This window comes from Penicillium robsamsonii (assembly GCF_028829455.1).
Source record: "Penicillium robsamsonii strain IBT 29466 chromosome Unknown utg000003l_segment0_segment0, whole genome shotgun sequence".
Lineage (NCBI taxonomy): Eukaryota > Fungi > Ascomycota > Eurotiomycetes > Eurotiales > Aspergillaceae > Penicillium > Penicillium robsamsonii.
The window spans coordinates 2,515,117-2,535,717 of NW_026643221.1; the positions used below are offsets into that span (position 1 = coordinate 2,515,117).

A 20,601-nucleotide genomic window follows, 5' to 3' on the forward strand; every position below is an offset into this window, starting at 1 on the left:
GTTATGATCTTTGACTTGTCAATGTGTTTAATGTGTTTGGAACATAGGTGAAAGAATTAAAGCGGGGGTCGTGTGGATTATGTCGGGATCTTGTCAGGAGAAGGCGGGGTTCAGCTGAGGCACGCACCCAGTTTGTCAGTTGTGCGCACGTACTCTTAGTCTCTTGTGGAGGCGTAGTCGATGTTGATGCAGCTTCTTTACATATTTCCTTTTCTTTCTAGTCTTTATTGAAAGAATACTCTAGAAGAAGTTAGCGCAGCTCTGGCATTGCTGAATAGTTGCAAATTTTTGCCACTCCGTAGGGTTTTCGTGCGTGTGGTGTAATATTACGTATCTCCGTACTATAACTTGACAAGTCGAATTACTACTATGTACCCTTGAAGTAGAGCGGCCCGCTCAATAATGATCTGCTCTAAGGTCTTGGCGGTGGAACCAGGAAAGAGTTTCTCAGTATGTATTAGTCAAGCCGATTTCGAGAACAACTGTATATATATATTAATAGATCTTTCTTCCCTTTTTAGTGCTATAGTTATAGGATAAGAATAATTAGCCGGTAAAAACTGCTTAAAATGTGCAAAATGACTTGTTCATGTATGATTAGTCTATGGTTTTTCTCATATACTGCCTCTATTTTTCCCCCTTGCAAAGAGTTGTCTGAATTCATTAGCTGTAAGTTACTAAAGAGATACTGGATCGATCCCATGTAGGTGGGGCTAGTCTGTGATATAATATTGCGTTTTACTCAAGTCAAGTCTGTTTCATTTTAGGAGACTGCTGACAATAGAAAATACAGAACTATTCTAGATTCAAATGCATTCGCTAGCAACCGAGTTTCATATACACCTCACTTGGATGTACGGGTAGATCGTCTTCTCGCAACAGCAGCGGGCTTTGCCTTTTCCTCTTCGAAGTACTCACTCTTTACAGCGGGTTTCTTCTGTCTTGGGGCCTCTCGCTTCTTTGTCTCTATTGTCTCTTCCGCTTCGGAGTCACTTTCTTTCTTTAGGGCTGCACGCTTCCGTTTCGAATTAGCTGGTGTGGATTTTGCAACGTCTTCGCCAATGGAATTGGCGACAGGACCAGTCTTCTTCTGGACAGCTGGAACAACGGCACTTGTTCGACCTCCAACAGTAAGGAATGTGATCTTATCCCCATTGGGTAGGGCGGCGGGCTGGTTCTTCTTCCCCTTGCCCCACCGGTGCTTGAAAAGCCAGTGCTCGGGAAATTTCTCCGAGTCTGCCAGTACACCAATAGATGTGGAGCAGACATAATGAATAGCAGAGTGTAACGCCTTGATCTGATCGGCATTCAAAGTGTTGCTGTATTGTTCTGGGTGTACCTTGGCATGATAGAGAATCTCATCGCTAAGAAATAATCAGCTTCTGTATATTTCATGGGTTACGATTAACATGGAAGACGTACCCCATCCAATTTCCGATTCCACTGATATTCGCCTGATCGAGCAGAAGAGCCTTGATCGGCACTTTCTTCTTTCCCAGCTTCTCTGTCAACCACGCTTCATTCACAGTGTCTTTATCGGTGACTGGATCAGGCCCATTTTCCTTGAGTGGAGTATGATTTCGGATCTCATCAGCGGGACAATCCACCAGTCTAATGCGACCAAGCCTGCGGGCATCCACAAATGCTGCCTCTGTTTTCGGCTCGTCACTTGTCTCCAGCAGAAATTTCCAATATTTAGGAGGCCACTCCTGATCCGCAGGCTTGTCGGTTCGATAGTAGTACGTGTCGGCATCCTTGATCTTCAACCAACCAGCCATCCCAAAGTGCATCACAGCGTGTGGTGGTGAAGACATTGTGATCCAGAAATATTTCCCTTGTTGGCCTGCTCCCACAACTTTCTTCCCTTGCATTGCCTTTTGAAATTCGGCAGCACTGGTGCCAACTTTCCCAAATATGATATCGTCATGTTGTGCTTGTACTTTGGCCAGCGTTTTCCCAACCAGGTGCTCACGAATAAAATGCACAATGCGGTGGATCTCTGCTAGCTCAGGCATGTTGGTATGATATTTCAAGTATGAATGTTTAAAACATGCAGTAATGAATTCGAGGATATATACAAATGCTTCTTCTCCGAAAGACGATCTGGCATAAGCAGGGACGCGAAGCTCCTAAAACGCGAGTACGCGATGTCACGTGAACATATTGAATGCGCTAGTCCCAAAACAGCCCGGAGCTTTAAAGCTGATTACGGCATGACGACAATGGCCCACGGAGAGCTTGCTCGGAGTTTCCATGAGTGTTACCAACAACTATCAGTTCGTTACCCCTACTCATAGCAGACCATACTGGGTTTCAGTGCAATATACTTCAGCATAACACCATTAACGCTGCGCTGTTCAACCCCGTTGCACGACCTCCATCAATAAAGTTAGACACTTTCTCACTACAAACTGGAGTGGTTTTGGATCAAATCGAATCGAGAAGCTGGGGAGGAAATTCGTGGGAGGATGTTACAGGCCTCATCCACAGCTGCTCCGGCGCTGACTCCTCGGTTCTGTTTTGACGAGAGACTACTAAGAGGTTCGTTTGAAATTTGACGTCTTGATAACAGCTTTTATTGACTTGCCTATTTTTTTTTTCAGACTTTCTCCGACTCTCCAGATCTACCATCGATGACTCGATCACACAGAACTTGAACGCGTTGATTACACCAGCCCGGGAAGGATTTGACCCATCATCAACAGCGGTGCGACGAGCTGAGTCTAGATCTCAGATCAACCCCGCAGACTGCCAGAGCTTCAAAGATAATGTGTTATTTCCGTCATGGCAAACGAGATCAGACGTTCTCACTTACTGCGCTGGTGTGGCTACCAGTCCGGATCCCGACGATCCTGACTTGATTCTTCGGCAAACAGAATCTGCCCGAGACCGGGAGCGAGAAGTCGATGAACGTTTGGACCCGTACTCTGCTCGCTTCTTCCCACGTGAAGCACGGACTGAGTCATTGGCCAATTTGATTCGCAATGAGCGTACCATTGAAGAAATCATTCGGGCCCGAACGTGGGGTATGGTGTCAGAAAAATGCAGTGTCTCTTCTACTTGGGAAGAAGCTCTCAATAGCTGGCGCCATTCGCATCAGAAATAAGTCCTTTGACAGGGGCATTCTGCAGTACACTAGAATTACTGTATAACTCAACTCTTTTCTAGAACCGGGGAGGCTCCACCCCAAATTGTATATGTTTGAACAGCCCTGACATGATCTTTGCTGTGAGCTTTGCCGCTTTTTTTTTATATTCTTGCTTTGCTTGCAATAGAGCAGATTAGTTTCGGAGAAAGGGAGATAATGGTATGATGAATAGCCCAGAGAAACCACATACCTAAGAGAAGCACTTGACCTATGCCATAGATAATGGAAGAACTTAAGATTTTCAAGAGTAATGAGCAATACTTTCAAGTTCAGCATATAGAAAAGAATGTCTTACCTTTTTGCTATCGTCTTAAGTCACTGAAAAGAACATTGAAGTTACCTTACATGTACACAACAAACCACGTGTGCATCACGAGATATGCATTTCACACTCTATACCGCCTTGATAAAAAAATATACTTGAGTATAAATCTAGTGTCAATAAAATTGATGTATTTTAGCCTTGTCTAAAACTCATAATTTTAGTTCACTTACCTGTTGTCTCCTGAAGAAGTTGGATGGGTGCACACTATCTTATCGGCCTATTAGCTCTGCCAAGATCGGACTCGGAGAAGTCGTCCCCCGCACACATCGATTCCTCACTCGCACAAGTCAGGTCCCTCGACGTCAGCATCGCCCACAATGCCGGAAACATTGAGCACCAAGGACCATTCCTTGTTTCGTCAAGTGGTTCACCACTTTGAGATGAAACAGTACAAGAAAGGTTGGCCTCTGAAGTGACCTTGAACTACCTAGGCCTGTCTAACCACGTTTTACTTCACAGGCATCAAGATAGCAGACCAGGTTCTTCGCAAAAACCCCAAACATGGCGACACGCAGGCCATGAAGGCTTTGAATATGAGCCAGATAGGGCAATTGGAGGATGCCTTTGCGCTCGCCAAGAAGGCTCTCCAGAATGATATGAAGTCGCATATCACCTGGCACGTGTATGGGTTGCTATTGCGCCAGGAGAAGAACTACGAGGAGGCAATCAAAGCATACCGATTTGCTCTGCGCCTCGAGCCTGAATCGCAACCTATTCAGCGCGATCTGGCCCTGCTCCAGATGCAGATGCGGGATTACCAGGGATACATTCGGAGCCGCAGTGCGATGCTGCAGACCCGTCCAGGCTTCCGCCAGAACTGGACGGCGCTCGCGATCGCTCATCACTTGGCCGGAGATTTGGCAGAGGCCGAGAAGGTTCTGACTACCTACGAAGACACATTGAAGGGTGCCATACCACATGTCGCCGATATGGAGAACTCGGAGGCCATCTTGTACAAGAACACTATCATTGCGGAGACTGGAAACCTCGAGAGAGCTCTAGAGCACCTCGAGGCTGTTGGGTACCGATGCCTTGATGTGCTCGCAGTCATGGAGATGAAGGCAGATTATCTTTTGCGACTGGACCGCAAGGCCGATGCGGAGGCCGCATATGCAGCTCTCCTAGAGCGCAACCCAGACAACTCGATCTACTACAATGGCTTGATCAAGGCAAAGGGTATCCCCGAAAGTGACCACAAGGCATTGAAGGCTCTATACGATGGGTGGGTGGAGAAAAATCCCCGCTGTGATGCTGCTCGTCGCATTCCTCTCGATTTCTTAGAAGGAGAGGATTTCAAGCAGGCTGCTGATGCCTATCTGCTGCGCGGACTGAAGAAGGGTGTTCCTTCGTTATTCGTGAACATCAAGCAGCTTTACATCGACCCGGCCAAGCGTGACGTGGTACAAGAATTGGTCGAGGGATATCTCTCCGAGAAGGTATCAAACGGCCCCGCGGAGTCGAACGGGGACAACAACGAGTTCCTGTCGTGCACATACTACTTCCTGGCTCAACACTACAACTATCACCTCAGCCGCAACCTCCCCAAGGCTATGGAGAACGTTGAGAAGGCTATTGAACTGTCACCAAAGGCTGTGGAATATCAGATGTCCAAGGCACGGATCTGGAAGCACTACGGAAACCCAGAGAAGGCAGCAGAAGAGATGGAGAAGGCTCGAATGCTAGATGAGAAGGATCGCCATATCAACACCAAGGCAGCCAAATACGTGCTCCGAAACAACGATAACGAGAAGGGTCTGGAACTTATGAGCAAGTTCACTCGCAACGAGACTGTCGGTGGCACATTGGGTGATCTCCACGAGATGCAGTGCACTTGGTTCTTGACTGAGGATGCCGAGGCGTTCCTCCGACAGAAGAAGATTGGTCTTGCCTTGAAGCGCTTCCACTCGGTTTATAACATCTTTGACACCTGGCAAGAGGATCAGTTCGACTTCCACGGCTTCTCTCTCCGCAAGGGAATGATCAGGGCCTACGTGGACATGGTGCGCTGGGAAGACCGCCTGCGTGAGCACCCCTTCTACACAAGAATGGCTCTCGGAGCCGTCAAGACCTACCTACTTCTCCACGACCAGCCGGATCTCGTGCACGGTCCGATGCCCAGCGGCAGCAATGGAATCGATTCTACCGATGAGAACCAGAGGAAGAAGGCTCTCAAGAAGGCCAAGAAGGAGCAGCAGCGCTTGGAAAAGATTGAGTCTGACAAGCGCGCAGCAAGGAAAGCAGCTGCCACTACCGCCAAGAGTGCTGATGGAGAGACTAAGAAGGAAGATGCCGATCCTTTGGGCAACACCCTAGTCCAGACTCAGGATCCTCTGAAGGATGCCATGAAGTTCTTGACGCCGTTGCTTCAGTGCAGCCCCCAGAACATCGAAGCCCAGTGCGTTGGCTTTGAGGTCTACTCCAGACAGAGTGAGTTAATTTGGTAGATTCTAAGACGGAGCCATCATGCTAATACGATTATAGACAAACACCTCCTTGCCGTCAAGTGCCTTGCGGCCGCCCATTCCATCGATCCTTCCAACCCCACTCTTCACCTTCAATTGCTTCGCTTCCGCAAGTCTCTCGAGAGCCTTGCCGAGCCTCTTCCCGAGAAGGTTGCCGAGGGTGTCAATGCCGAATTTGACAAGCTTCTTCCAAAGACCCAGAAACTCGAAGAGTGGAACGAGTCTTACCTCTCGGCTAACAAGGGCAGTGTCGCACATGTGCAGGCCGGCCTGTCTGGTTGTCAACTCCTGAACCCGGAAGCTAAGTCGCAACGCGAGCAAGACCTGCTTGCTACCCTCGATTCCCCCGATATCACTATCGACGAGGCTGTCATCGCCTTGGACCTTCTGAACAAGTGGGGCACTGATAAGACTGCTTACGCCGAGAAGGCGAGCAAGAAGTGGCCCGAGTCTTCGGTCTTTGTGCTGAATTGATTTGATCCGAATCGAGGACCGTGTGGACTCCCAGCCCCATCCCCGCTTTGATCATAAGTTGCCTAGCTGCCTAGCAATATAACAGAGTTGCAGGAGTTGGGACAACAAAAGGGGGTTTAAAACATAGAGAAAGACACGGGGAGAGCAAATATACTCTGGTATTGGCCAATGTCAAGTAGAGTGATTATACAGGTGCTGGGAGAACCAATGTACTAGTATCTATTGCCAACCAAGCAAGTGCTAAACGTAAAAGAATCTACTCCAAATTTGAAGAACACCATTTCCATCAATGTACATTTCTAAAATGGGACATCAAACGCCTTTAATATACAAGCCGAGGTGGGAGTCGCAATATGCTAAACAAAAAAGACCAACACATGCCGTGCTGAATGCCAGGGGAAAATCTATCCCGTAACCGTTATAGAAACCAATTTTCAAATTGTGAAGATCAGGCAGAAAACGTTTGAAGATCTCTTCACTGTGTGTCTTCTCCGTCGAGATTACCCAAAATGGGCTTACGTCTCAGGGCCTCGTCACTCTCACCGTAGCCGTGATCGATCCACATGCGCTTCCAGAAAGGCACGGGGGTCGGCCGCTCCTCGCCAAGAATGTATTCCTGTTTCTCGGCGATGCGTTGAGCGCGCGCCTCGTCTTCAGGGGAAAGAGTGGCGCGCTGCATGCGCGAGGCAATGCGCTGATCAAGCACCATATCATCAATCCACTCGCGCTCTTTATCCTCGCCTTCCTCGCGCTTGTGCGCAGACTTGTGCCACTCACTTTCAGCAGCCTCCATTACGGTCTGCTGCTCGTAGTTGCGAGGGGGGAGGTCGGTGAACGAGCTGTCAAGAGAAGGGGTGGGTTCAACGTTGGCGGCGGTAGGCTCGTTGTCTGTGCTGAAGGCGCCTTCGCGGTATGGGCGTGCGCTATTCGCGAGGACAATTGCGGCAACTTCGCGCCCGACGTCCTCGGCAAGGTAACGTTGTGTGAGGAAGCGGTAGACTCGGATCGGGGTGTTCAGGAATCCGAGGAGATGGGGGAATTCGACTGGGGTGGAGCTGTCGAAGGACTGGGGAATGGTGGTGGGGAGGTTGGCGGACGAGTATTCGCTAGGGTAGATATATGCAGGGGTAGGACCGGCTGGCTTGGAAGGCTTCTCTTCTTCCTTCTTCTCTTCTTCCTTCTCAGGTTCCTCGATCTTCGGCTCAGGGGTCTCATCTTTCTTCTCTTCGGAGAACTCAGGAGAATTGATGCTCGCAATCTCGGGGGTTGCGAGACCAGCTGGTTTGGTCGCACTGACATCCTCCACTGTATTCACGATCAACTCCTTCGACTCCTCTGGAGGCGGAGCTGGTGGATCCAAGGGGCCAAGCCAACCCTCGTGCAAGCCCCGGACATACTCCTTCCAGGTGTGTCTGCCGATGACCAAGTCGCCCTTGGGGCCAGGCTCGTCAGTGACCCCAATGTGTTCCCGGGTGGCAGCAACGACTGCCTCCACGCCGGTCTCCTCAACAGCTGAGCTGGGCTCTCCGGCCTTTCGGCGCTGCTTGCGAATGTTTTCCGCCATGCCGGCTCTCACGTCGCCCTCACGTCGTCCTTCAATCACCGTATAGTCCAACGCCGCGGCCACCAGGATGGGCTTGACATATTCCTTAAAGTGATCCCGGGCCACGCGCAGGCCATCCCCTGGTGGTGCAGCCAGGTACACTGTCATTTTCCGGCGCATCTGGTCGACTGGTAGAGTTTCTTTCGAAATGTGAGCCACGAGCTCCGACCACTTCTGTTGCACGCGGCGCTTCTCCCGACGATCGTATATAAGAGCACCGGTGAATGATCCAGTGATAGTAAGGAAGATCATCCAGTTGCGAGAGGGCAGTTTGAACCGCATATTAGGGAGGCCTGTTGATCACTGCGGTATTAGCATTTTTGAGACTGTTAAAATCTGGGGAACAGAGACGTACCCATCATTTTAAACGCTGGGTTAGGAGGCTTCGGGGCCGCTTGGGGCTTGCCAGCGCCCGAGGGCGCAGCAGAGCTCGATGAGTCTGCCATTGGGCTGTATAAGAGATAAATGGTCTATATGTATAAATAACGTACACCCGGGGCATGCTCGTTCGGGGAAAATTGTTGCCGCGGGATTACCTTATCCCGGCTCCACGTGACTTGATATAAACCTCATCCGAGTCAGATCGCCGAGGTCAAGTCCTGTGAGATGTGAGTGTCATTTTAGGCTCCTCGTCTTGGTTATTCGGATTCCTGGTGACTTTAGTCCATTTACCTTACCTCCCTAGGGGTATTTCAATTCTATAGGCGAATAATACCAGAAGTAACTGTCTGATAACAATCCATGAGCTTGAGGCCTTCAGAAGGGCTTTATCCTTGCGACAAACAACCATGAATGATGAGGAAGCATATGAGGTATAATATTAGGTACTAGATATAGAGCAAATCTACAAACCTTTCTTTCAGAGTTCCAACCTCATACCAAGCTACTAGTAGTCAGCCCTGAAGCATGTCAGGATCCCAGTATTGGTCTAACTTTCTGCCATCTCTGATTCATCGCCTGCTTGTCTTGTCAATATTGCTCCCTAGCAACGTTCGATGATTGAAACCCTCGGAGAATCCCGGTTATGGCGTTGGGTCTCAGACTGTTTCGTGGACGCCTGGAGGTTTCCCAAGCATAGTGTATTTAGATGCATCAATCATGTGTAAGTCGCCCCGAGGTTCAATCTAAGCAGCGGGTTCCAATGCCAAGCTGCTTCGCTTATGTCAACAGACAAGAACTCCGCATATCTCACTCGATATTAATATGAGAATCAAGAGAAACAATCATTTCATTTATAAGAGCTCGAACCTAACCAAGGCCTACATATGGGAAGATCAATGGAAGATCAGTAAACCTTGGAAGTGTACTGATACTTGGCATACCTAAAGTGACCGTTGAGCCGCATGTGAGCCACACCGATCTCCCTAGATCTTCTAGATTCTTTCCTCTGCACTACGGCACAGTTGGTCCTCGCCAAGTAACCTAATTACATTTCGGGAATTGGGTTACTTGGCGAGGACCGAATATTCTAACTGCACTTTCCTACTTTATTTTGTTTCATAAAAGTATGGTAAATAATCTATATGAAGAACCAAGTTGGACCTCTCAGTTCTATAGATTCAGCTGCGAGCTACCCTATTTTTTGCCTCGGCATATCATGACCATTTCTAACATCGAGGCCTTATTTGGCAGCATTGCTCCACTGATATACCTTTACAGAGTTGATTAACCAATACGCATCCGAGTACGCTGACGGATTCTGCGCCACATATTCCTTACAAGTAGCAGCCTTCGCCTTACACTCGGATGGCCATTCACTTCCACTGGTATGTGTTAGCGCAGCTCTTGATGTATCAGTGAATATTGTATCTTACGCCCAGCCACACAGGTTCGTGTTGAATATAATATCGTTACTCTTGAAGTGAGTCGCAAAGTCGCAACCCGAAGCCACGAACCGGGTCAATGGCTTGCCCCAAGTGGGTAGTGCTGGAGCCCCTTTCGTGATGTCCGCCGGGATGCTGCTACGGGGGAAGAACCAGACCGAGATATCGCTCTGCAGCCATTGCGTTACGTACACGCCTCCATTGACCGCGTTGAAGCCGTCCCCGTAGGCCTGGGTATTTGTCGACGTCTGGGAGCAGCCGCCAGAGGAGGTACTGCTGTCACAATCGGGATCGACGAGGACTGAGCCAGCTGCCGAGCCAGTATTTGTGACGGTGCAGTCCTTTCCAGAATGCAAAGTGATGATGGGAGTTTTCTGCATGTTGACGCCTTCGATGATATCAATCTCGCCGCCGTTGGGCCAGTCTGGACCACTGGTCCAGTAGGCCGGCCAGATGCCACAGGCATTGCCTGGCATGTGGGCGATATCAGCAATATAAAGCCCGTTGGTAAACACATCCTTCGTGATGACTCTGACGGATTGTCGACCACCAGTCGTGTTTTCAGTCGTATTATCGACGCCTAGGTACACCTTGCCGTCCCGAATACCTGCTAGAGATTTTGCCTCTGCGGTTGCAGCATCCACATATTGAGCAAACCCGCCAGATCCAGTGCCGTTTCGAAATTCAAACCCTTCAAAAAAGTTCGTGGTGTCGTACGTCTTGAACAACGCGTATTTTGCCGTGGCCGTCTCTGATAGCGCAAGCGTAGCAGCGCCAACGAGGGTAGAAAGTCGAACCATCCTTAAGCAGGAATATTGAAGGATACAAGATTTTATAGGATAATGAATATAACTTCAATCCCCAGTGCAATAATCCTTCCTTATATACTTTTAAGGGGTCTTAACCACCATGATAGCAAGACGGATCACACTGTACTCTGACTGCATATGCCACTATCATTACGTGCTTCGTAAAGAGGTTAAGTCTTCCGGTCAAGTCCTCCTATAGTTAGGGTTGTCTCCGTTAGGAGCGGGGTATGTAACAAGAAAGATAGATTAAATCCCCGTGTCTTATTAAATGTAGAGTGAAGCCGATGTTACATTGCAGCACAATATAGATAGGATGTTGTCTATCAGTGGATCTACTCACTTCAATTGTTCACTCAGCGATCGATATGCGTCATCATAGACCTGGGGTTGTCAAATATGCCGAAATGTACAAACTATACTTAAACCTTAGACGTGCATACGTAAACTTGAGCTAATGGCTAGCTCCGGCTCTCGGTAGTCTATAACTAAAAGGGTTAGCACAATGTACAGGGTTTATGTATCAATCTATATTATCTATAACTAGTACCACATTCAGTAAGAGAGCGACATATATGCTAAAAGCACGACATGATTTGGAGATCAGTAGCAAACTAATAGCTTCTGGTTTTAAGTGTAACCTTGTACATACAACCCTGCAATCCTCTAGTGTTCCTGCATCATCACGACATCGCTTCATGGGGCATATTAAATGACCCCTGAGGATACTGACTAATGGTGAGATTTAGATATAAAGTGTGCATCTGCTGCACGATGGTTATGACTTTCCGTCCATGCGAATCATCATGAGGTTCTTTGCCTTCCTCGCCTTTGTCGGCCATGTGGCGGCCTTATGGCCTGCCCCTCAATCTTTCACCAACGGAACTTCTACTGTTTGGATTGCGGAGGACTTTAAGGTCTCATACAATAATCAAGATGTAGGTTGATACAATAGCACTTTTTTTTTTCTTCTCAGGCAGCTGACAAGGGTCTTCAATCACAGCTTCCGCATCCCAAAGCTGGAACCAAAACGATCGCAAGCTTGGAGATTGTCGCGGCCGCCGTGCAGAGGGCTCGTGACTCTATCTTCACAAGTAGTATTGTTCCTTGGAAGTTCCATCCACGCAATGAGCTGGATAAATACGAACCCGCCGCGACTGGTCATTCAAAGACGTATATACGGAAACTCCAGATCACCCAGACCACAAAAGACGACAAATCAACATTCAAACCCCTTGCAGGCACAGTTAATGAGAATTATAACTTAACTATCGGAACCAATGGCGAAGCAACCATCTCAGCAGAATCGTCTACTGGTGTTCTCCGTGCTCTGGAGACTTTCACGCAACTATTCTATTCGCACTCGGTCAAAGGCACTGGCGTGTATTCCAATCTCGCCCCCGTCAGCATCAGTGATTGGCCAAAGTACAACCATCGAGGCCTGGACTTGGATGTTTCCAGAAACTGGTACCCCAAGGAGCACATCCTCCGGACCATTGATGCCCTTTCTTGGAACAAATTTAATCGTTTCCACATCCACATGACCGATGCACAAGCCTGGCCCCTGGATGTCCCTGCGCTACCAGAACTATCTAAAAAAGGCGCCTATCATGCTGGACTATCCTATACGCCTCAAGATGTCGAAGATATCCAGATCTACGGTATCTACCGTGGCGTCGAGGTTATCATCGAGATAGATATGCCTGGACACACCACAGCCGTTGGATTCGCATACCCAGAGCTCGTCACCGCATTCCGTCAGCAGTCATGGCATGATTATTGCTCTGAACCTCCTTGCGGACAACTCAAGCTTAATTCCACACCGGTCTACGACTTTGTCACCAAACTGTTCGATGATGTCCTACCCAGACTCTCTCCATATTCGGCATATTTCCACACCGGTGGAGATGAGATTGAAAGTAGCGACTACCTCCTGGATGACACTGTCAACTCCAAGGACGTCGCAGTCATTACTCCCCTACTTCAAAAGTTCGTGGACCACAGTCATGACTTGGTCAGGAAAGCAGGCCTTGTACCAATTATTTGGCAGGAGTTGCTTCTCACATGGAATCTCACCATTGGAAAAGATGTCATAGTTCAGACCTGGGATGGTGCCAAAGCCCTTGACGCGGTAACCTCGCGAGGACACAAAGCTCTCTTCGGAGATACCGACAGCTGGGTTCGTGAATCGTCCATGCCACAATTTTGTCAATTGCTAACAATATCTAGTACCTTGCCTGTGGTCACGGAAAATGGTTCAACTTCGAGAATGCCGACATCCCGGCCAACTACCCGTACGCTGACTTTTGTTCGCCCATTAACAACTGGCGTGTGGTGTGGGAGTATGACCCTGTCGCTTCTCTGTCTGCTGAGCAGGCTAAGTTGGTCCTCGGAGGCGAGATCCATCTCTTTAGCGAGCAGAGTGACCCATCAAACCTGGATCCGATGGTCTGGCCACGGTCGTGTGGCGCGGGAGAAAATATGTGGTCTGGACGGAAGACTCAAGGCGGACAAAATAGGAGCCAGGTTGATGCAGCTGTACGATTGTCTGATATGAGAGAGAGAATGGTGTTGCGGGGAATCACTCTTGCACCTGTTCAGATGGCGTGGTGTACACAGTATAGTGGTGACTGCACGTGGTGAGGCTTCAACCTGACTGGAAGACTAGTCCAAGAACATAAATTTATTTGAGTTTTCAAGGTCAGAACCCCAAAGGTCGTCCTCCAAATTGTATAAGACAACATGCCTATTTTATAGACAAATCGAAATCAAAGATCTTATATGAACACAAACCATAGAGATAGGGCTAGCAGGTGGGGCATTTCCCATCGGTCACGTGCCAACTTATATAATATGTCCAGGGGTTTTGTTAAAAGCGGCAAGAGATGAGTACTAAATCGGAGGAAAGTCAAAAAGCTGCAGAAAACTGTCAGATATGTACGGAATACACAAATCCCTGAACTCCGGTGATCTTCAAGAGCTAATCCCGAGCTGTGATTTACTGGATACTAGCAGGGAGTGTAAACTAATTTCTCATCTTATAAAAAACCGATATTAGCCCATTAGCACACTGGCACATTGGCAATTTCCCCTCTCGAACTACTTAGCCGCCTGATTCTAGTAAATCATTGGATAAAAACAAAAGTATCACAGGCATTAGGAACACATTCAACAACAGTTGTTTCGGGTCAATCGAGTGGTGTAAACATGTAACATGTAAACAACAGTCAACCAGTCACGCTGGGGCTAGACTGCCTCCTGAGCCACCGCTTCTTTAAACTCCCCGCCCTCGTCTTCAACTCCCTCCCTCCCATCTCTCTTCCCCCCATTTGCCTTGAAAAGTCTCTTGGGAGTTCGAGTCAAGATGGATCCCAACAACAACAATCGCAACAACATGAATTACGGCTATGACCGTAATTACAATGCCAACAACCGCGCCTATCCCACTACCCCCTCCGCCTTCCCCCAGCCCATCTATCAGACTCAGGGGCCCCAGGAATACGTCGACCCCTCCAATCCAGCTTACGCTCCGGGTTATTTCATGCCCAACAATTACCCGCCCCAACAGGTACAGCCGCAGTATGCCCAGCAGCAGCAACATCAGCAACAACAGCAGTACGCGCAACAGCAAGCGTTGCAATCGCCCCAGCCCGCGTACCAAACACGCCCGGGCTACCCCGACGGCACCAATGGTCTGATCCAGCAATTCTCCAACCAGGATCTGAACGCAAACCGTGCAGGATTTTTCAATAACCGGGCTGGCTCCCCAGCCCAGCGGCCTCGCACCGCCGGTGGCTCCCCCGCTCAAACACAGGCCCAAGCATCACACCTGATCCCGCCCGTGCCCCGCAGCCCTCGCCCACCCTCCGAGAACGAAGAGTTGCAACGCTTCCCCGATCGGTACTCTGAGAATGTGCACAAGCGAGGCAAGGCGGCAAAGGAGCTGGTGACTGTGTTCTTCCATGAGAATATTGAACGGGCCCGTGACCGTAACATGCGGTAAGTATCCATATCCCAAATGAAAATCCTGAAGTCTTGTCCCGGACTTGTGACTTACACCTATGATTTCCGCCCCTACAGATCGGCTGAACTTGACAAAACAATCCGTGAACCCAGTGTCCCCGTCGAAAAGAAGCGCCAGGATGCCGACGTGATTGCCAAGAGAGAGTCCGACTTCCTTCGATTCCTGCGCACAAAGGAGACACCGGCGAACTTCCAGACCATCAAGATTATCGGAAAGGGTGCTTTCGGTGAGGTCAAGCTCGTGCAGCGCAAGACTGATGGCAAGATTTACGCCCTCAAGTCGTTGATCAAGACGGAAATGTTCAAGAAGGATCAATTAGCTCACGTCCGCGCCGAGCGTGATATTCTGGCGGATTCGAAGGATAACCCTTGGCTTGTGAAGCTTCATGCATCGTTCCAGGATGCTGCGTACCTTTACCTGCTGATGGAGTTTTTGCCTGGTGGTGATTTGATGACCATGTTGATCAAGTACGAGATTTTCTCTGAAGACATTACACGGTTCTACATGGCCGAGGTCGTGATGGCAATTGAAGCTGTGCACAAGCTTGGTTTCCTCCATCGGTAAGTGATATTTGGTTTTTGGTTGCGAGTTGAGGCATTGGCATGTGCATCTTGTTCTCTCTAATGAAGAATAAGGTGCACATGTCAACATAAAAGACAATCCATACTAATGAATCTTTCTTGGACAGTGATATCAAACCTGACAACATCTTGCTTGACCGGGGTGGTCATGTCAAGCTTACTGACTTCGGTCTGTCGACCGGCGGCAAGAAGACTCACGATAACGCCTATTACCAAAACCTCCTCAAGAACTCTACTTCCAAGGATCGAAACCGCAACTCTGGATACTTCAATGATGCCATCAATCTGACAGTGTCTAACCGTGGTCAGATTAATACTTGGCGAAAGTCTCGTCGTGCCATGGCCTATTCCACTGTTGGAACTCCAGATTATATTGCTCCTGAGATTTTCAACGGTCAAGGTTACACTTATCTTTGCGATTGGTGGTCTGTTGGTGCTATCATGTTTGAATGTCTCGTGGGCTGGCCTCCGTTCTGTGCTGAAGACACAAATGACACCTACCGGAAAATCGTCAACTGGAGAGAGTGCTTGTACTTCCCTGATGAACTGGTTCTTGGGCGCGACTCTGAGGCGCTGATCCGAAGGTAAGTTCTGATCTACTATCCAAACCTTACAAAGACCACCCGCTAACTGAACTGTCTAGTTTCCTGTGTGACCCGGATCACCGTATTGGCAGCGAAGGTGGTCAGCACGGAGGCGCGACACAGATCAAAAACCACCCCTTCTTCAGGGGTGTTGTTTGGGATCAACTGCGCGGCATCCGTGCTCCCTTCGAGCCGCGCCTCAGCTCGAACATTGATGTGTCGTACTTCCCGATTGATGAAATTCCTCAGGAGGATACCAGTGCGATCCACCGCGCCCAGGCACGTGCCATGCCGGACTCACAGGAAGCCGAGATGAGTTTGCCATTCATCGGCTATACCTACAAAGCTTTCAACGCCTTCCAAACCACTTAGGTTTGTTGTGTTCCGAGACTGACCGATTCCGCGAGAAAATGGAAGCAAGCAGGGCTTGCATCCTTTGTTTCTCAATGGTACTCTTTTGTCGGCCAGAAAAAAAGCTCGGTTTTGTTTTCCTCTCGTTGCACATTATCATTGAGCATATCAGCGCGATGTTGTTTTCCCAAATCATGATCCATCTTCGATCTCACTTGTTGATACATACTTGTATCTAACGCCTTGCATCTTTCTCAAGACGATACAAACACTACTTGTCATGGAAAGTCACAGCTGATTTAGGATAGTCAGGATATTACCCTAAAGAATAAAATACATGTCTTTTCCGACTACGTCCGCCCTTCTCACAATACATAATCCTCGTAAACTCGGCGGGCTTGCGGTGGAATACGCTTTAAGCCGGTTAACAGAGAAGACTGCAATGCAACTTAGTATCTCAGCCGCAAGCAATGACTTGGCTGGTTGCCCAATGCTCTGACTGTTGTTCTGTGGGCTCTTTCGGCCAGCTAAGTAATACACAGGACGATAAGAAACGTTGGAAGTGTTGTTGATGGCATGTCTGCCATCAAAATTGAATTTCAATTGTCATGAAAAGCGAGTCGCTCGAGAATCAGATAAAAACTAAGTATCAACATGGAACAACCCCGAAACGCCTGTCCAGATTTCCGCCATAGAGACAACCATCAACTTTTGATGCATGTCCGAAAGCAAAGCAGAGCAAGAGAGATAAATGAACAAAAAGGGAATCGAAAGAAAAAATTTCAAGCCTGCGTGGGTGCCAGACCAGGCACACCACTGAACATCTCCTCCCGCTCAGTCTTGAACATAATCTGGATCCAGAACTCTTTACTATCCTCATCAAACCAAGTCCAGTAGCGTTCATCCCGACGATCAATTTCTCTGGCCTGCAGCTTAAACGCACAAGTCTGGTAAGGCTCCGCCGCAACAACCAAGTACTGGTACTTATTATCGGGGGTCTCAACCTGCTGCTCGAAAGCAGACATGAAGCGCACACGAGGCGTAACACCCGGAGTGATCTCCTGGAACTGCAGCTGGAACAGTAAGCCCTGCTGGCGCGTCAGAGGGTCCAAGATCTTGGTGATTTTGTATCCGGGCCGGCCGATCTTGATCAGCTGCTTCTTGACCTGCACGCCCGCGACGCCAGGCATAGACGATGAATCTTGGTTCTTTCCTTCACGCGCCTCGCGCGCCGCTCGTCGTGCGAGGTTCGTTTGGTGCTTGCGGCCCTGCGTGTGGGCAAGGTACGAGCCGTCGTTCTGGTGTACTGTCAGGCAGAGTCGACACTCGAATGTGCCCAGGTGGTTCTTGAAGATATAGGGATCCTTTTCGACGTCCATTGTCTCCATGGCGAGCTTGCGCAGCCGCTCGCGTCGGTCGGCATTGGTGGCGGATTTGGAGGCGACGCCGCCGCCGCCGAATTTGGAGCCTGCTCGGTTCTAGGGTATATGTTAGCATGGTATTATTGTAGATGAAGGATATGGCGATGCGCCAGGTCAACGTGTACGTACTTGGTAATCCATCTTGTTAGCGCTGTAGCTTGAAGAAAGTTGGAGTTCACTATCCAGGTGTTTTGCGAAGGCGGTATCCACAGAGACCGCCTTCCTATCGTAGCTAATATAGCACCGTCAGCTACGGCAGTTATTACTATGGCTGTGGTCTTAGTGCAACATACATATTTAGCTGTTCATAGGTTATGACAGCATTATCTAGCCATGGTCTCATCCATCATCATTCAGAGATTCTTTTAGCATTTGAATCTCCCAAATGTGATAAAAATATATTGGGACCTCCAAAGTATTGGGCCATATTATCCGCATAGACCGCCTTCCTAATGGATATACGTTTATTTCTACCATGCTAAAACATGTTCGTTCATCGGCTTGTTTTTGTACAAAGAAACGCCTTGAAAAGGGATAGCTAGCTGTATTGAGGCATAACAGCTATAGATGAAGTGTCTTGTGTAAGATTAAAGAAATGTGCCTGGTCTTCAGCCATTAATCTAAGTGAAGCCCAGGCTTGAAATGCCATTGATTATATAAGCTCGCTGTTTGCGCAATAGTTATCATGGATCAACAGTATGAAGTAGCCCTCATCAAAACACTTGAACAAATGATCTGTTAGGTCTGTCTTGAGCTATGAGTGTCCCAGTTGTAGGCCAACGTCGGTCGTTTGATGGTCACTTATGTACTATTCGCTATGTGGGCACCGTTCAAGGGACCACGGGCGACTGGTTGGGTGTTGAATGGGACGATGCAAGTCGAGGCAAGCACTCAGGAGAGCATAAAGGCGTCAGATACTTCTCATGTATGAATATCTCACTTTCAAATATGAGTTATTGCTAACTTGGCTTCAGGCAAGAGCAGACATCCCACGGCGGGGTCTTTTGTTCGCCCCTCCAGGCCTTCGGACAAGCCTCTGGGCTTTCTAGAAGCCCTGCGGGGGAAGTATGCTTCTGAGTCTGAGAATGGCCTTTCCAGCAATGCCTTGGCTAGTGGAGCCACAGTTCGAGGCCAGGCAATTGAAATTAGCGGCAAGGTTGTTGAAGAAGTTGGCTTCGACAAAATTCGGAAACAGCTCGCTGAGCTCCAACAGTTACGCATTGTCTTGCTTGATGGTTTACGGATTGTCGGGGTCCTTGCATCCTATAACCAGGCTCAAGACTCACATGATGAGGCTACACAAAAGATTGGAGAATCTTGTCCCAAGATCACGGAACTTGATCTTAGTCGAAGCTTACTGAGTCGATGGCGCGATGTTTGGGATATTTGCAATCAGCTTAAACATCTGAAAAAGCTGAAGTTGAAGTAAGCCCCAAAATTGGTCATCTCATCAATAGCAAAGCTGACTAGAGAATAGCGGAAACCGGTTTCAAGCTTTGGAGGATGACCTGACCTTCAAGGGGATCACTGAGCTACATTTAGAAGAAACCCTGCTTAGCTGGGATGAGGTATGTGCTCTATTCACCACATATAATCATGAGCAAAGCTGACTTTGGACTTAGATTGCTGCCATTGCATATCGATTCCCTGGCTTGACATCTCTCACAGCATCTGCGAACCAGCTCTCTGAGATAACTTGTCCACTCCCTAACACTATCACAACATTAAACCTCGAGCACAATGAGATCACCTCAATATCAACTCTTCGGTATCTCGCCGCACTTCCAAAATTGGAGCACCTCTCCGTTCGTGGGAACAGCATCAGCACTGTGAACCAAAACACCACAGATACAACCCTAAACTTCCAATTTCCGCTAACCCTCCGCTCCCTCGATATATCCCGCAACAACATCACCTCCTGGGTCATCCTCAACAAACTCCCCACAGTTTTCCCAGGTCTAACCACCCTCCGAACCACCGCCAACCCCCTCTTCGACCAACCACCCCTCCCACCATCTGTCGCACAAGCCTCCAAACCAATGACCGTCGACGAAGCCTTCATGCTAACCCTATCTCGCTTCCCATCATCACTCACCACCCTAAACTACAGCACCATCTCACCACAAGACCGCTCTAACGCAGAGATGTACTACCTATCCCTCATCGGCAAAGAACTTTCTGCCACAACCGAGGCAGAAGAATCCGCCATCCTCGCCACACACCCGCGGTACAGCGAGCTGTGCGAGCTATACGTCGAACCTACTATCACAAGAGCAGTTGTGTCAGATTCAGGCGCGAAAGTCATCCATCCGCGCTCTGTAGCAGCGCGACTGGTCAAGATGGCGTTCCGTCTACCACTTGAAAACGACGAATCCAAGAGCCAAGTCAAAGAAATCCCTGGCTCGTTTGATACGTACCAGGTCAAGGCACTTGTATCGCGGTTCTTCGGGCTACCGGCGTTTGGGTTCCGGTTGGTCTGGGAGACGGATGAGTGGGATCCTGTAGAGAAGGATGTTGGCGACGAGGCTGTTGTTGAATGGGGTGAGGATAGCGAGGATGAGGGTCGACCTGATATTGGCTCTGGGCTTGAGAAAACGGGCGATGGTCCTGATAAGAGTCGGTTTGTGCGTAGGGACGTGGAGCTGGTTGATTCGACGAGGGATATTGGGTTCCTGTTTCAAAATGAAGTGGGAGAGGTTAGGATTCGGGTTGAGATTCCTGATTATGCGCCTGCGAGGTAGTCCTTCGAGATGATACTCTTTCTACGCCTCACCATTGATTATGTTTTGCAATATTTCCCTAGTTATACGTACAAAAGTTGTCTGTAAAGTCTAGGCTTCATACAACATTATACATTGTATAATGATAAGCCCAGCATGTCTACTCGCTACTATTCCCATTCCTAGTGGATATTGACAGAATCCAAGTTTTCGCTAGGAAAGTGCTCGGAATTGGAAGGTGCAACTTAGTATTGCCTCAGTTTTACTCGATAATCAAAA

At 48.7% G+C, this 20,601-nt stretch overlaps 9 protein-coding genes across 9 annotated transcripts; 5 read left to right on the forward strand and 4 right to left on the reverse strand.

Moving 5' to 3' along the window:
* Positions 1-844: 844 nt before the first annotated feature.
* N7447_005671 (putative formamidopyrimidine-DNA glycosylase) lies at positions 845-2,015 on the reverse strand (the record flags this gene model as incomplete). The annotated part of the gene is made up of 2 exons (XM_057229933.1): positions 845-1,364; positions 1,423-2,015. 2 exons carry the CDS (start codon positions 2,013-2,015, stop codon positions 845-847), a joined length of 1,113 nt encoding a protein of 370 aa, XP_057085023.1.
* Positions 2,016-2,468: 453 nt separating this feature from the next.
* On the forward strand, positions 2,469-3,106 carry N7447_005672 (MIX23 family protein; the record flags this gene model as incomplete). Its single annotated transcript, XM_057229934.1, has 2 exons — positions 2,469-2,541; positions 2,604-3,106. The coding sequence occupies 2 exons, from the start codon at positions 2,469-2,471 to the stop codon at positions 3,104-3,106; spliced, it is 576 nt and encodes a 191-aa protein (XP_057085024.1).
* A 684-nt stretch (positions 3,107-3,790) lies between these two features.
* N7447_005673 (peptide alpha-N-acetyltransferase complex A subunit NAT1) lies at positions 3,791-6,409 on the forward strand (the record flags this gene model as incomplete). Its single annotated transcript, XM_057229935.1, has 3 exons — positions 3,791-3,872; positions 3,933-5,900; positions 5,955-6,409. 3 exons carry the CDS (start codon positions 3,791-3,793, stop codon positions 6,407-6,409), a joined length of 2,505 nt encoding a protein of 834 aa, XP_057085025.1.
* Positions 6,410-6,884: 475 nt separating this feature from the next.
* N7447_005674 (Tim22-complex subunit TIM54) lies at positions 6,885-8,458 on the reverse strand (the record flags this gene model as incomplete). Its single annotated transcript, XM_057229936.1, has 2 exons — positions 6,885-8,305; positions 8,368-8,458. The coding sequence occupies 2 exons, from the start codon at positions 8,456-8,458 to the stop codon at positions 6,885-6,887; spliced, it is 1,512 nt and encodes a 503-aa protein (XP_057085026.1).
* A 1,175-nt stretch (positions 8,459-9,633) lies between these two features.
* N7447_005675 (glycoside hydrolase family 16 protein) lies at positions 9,634-10,635 on the reverse strand (the record flags this gene model as incomplete). The annotated part of the gene is made up of 2 exons (XM_057229937.1): positions 9,634-9,775; positions 9,827-10,635. 2 exons carry the CDS (start codon positions 10,633-10,635, stop codon positions 9,634-9,636), a joined length of 951 nt encoding a protein of 316 aa, XP_057085027.1.
* A 961-nt stretch (positions 10,636-11,596) lies between these two features.
* On the forward strand, positions 11,597-13,284 carry N7447_005676 (beta-N-acetylhexosaminidase; the record flags this gene model as incomplete). Its single annotated transcript, XM_057229938.1, has 2 exons — positions 11,597-12,820; positions 12,871-13,284. Coding segments are annotated over 2 exons (1,638 nt in total), but the record flags the coding sequence as incomplete, so codon positions are not given.
* Positions 13,285-14,005: 721 nt separating this feature from the next.
* On the forward strand, positions 14,006-16,202 carry N7447_005677 (serine/threonine protein kinase CBK1; the record flags this gene model as incomplete). Its single annotated transcript, XM_057229939.1, has 4 exons — positions 14,006-14,640; positions 14,722-15,225; positions 15,354-15,830; positions 15,890-16,202. 4 exons carry the CDS (start codon positions 14,006-14,008, stop codon positions 16,200-16,202), a joined length of 1,929 nt encoding a protein of 642 aa, XP_057085029.1.
* A 761-nt stretch (positions 16,203-16,963) lies between these two features.
* Positions 16,964-17,743, reverse strand: N7447_005678 (spliceosome assembly protein PRP11; the record flags this gene model as incomplete). Its single annotated transcript, XM_057229940.1, has 2 exons — positions 16,964-17,659; positions 17,732-17,743. 2 exons carry the CDS (start codon positions 17,741-17,743, stop codon positions 16,964-16,966), a joined length of 708 nt encoding a protein of 235 aa, XP_057085030.1.
* A 615-nt stretch (positions 17,744-18,358) lies between these two features.
* On the forward strand, positions 18,359-20,343 carry N7447_005679 (uncharacterized protein; the record flags this gene model as incomplete). The annotated part of the gene is made up of 4 exons (XM_057229941.1): positions 18,359-18,527; positions 18,577-19,027; positions 19,080-19,170; positions 19,225-20,343. 4 exons carry the CDS (start codon positions 18,359-18,361, stop codon positions 20,341-20,343), a joined length of 1,830 nt encoding a protein of 609 aa, XP_057085031.1.
* Between the last annotated feature and the right edge of the window lie 258 nt (positions 20,344-20,601).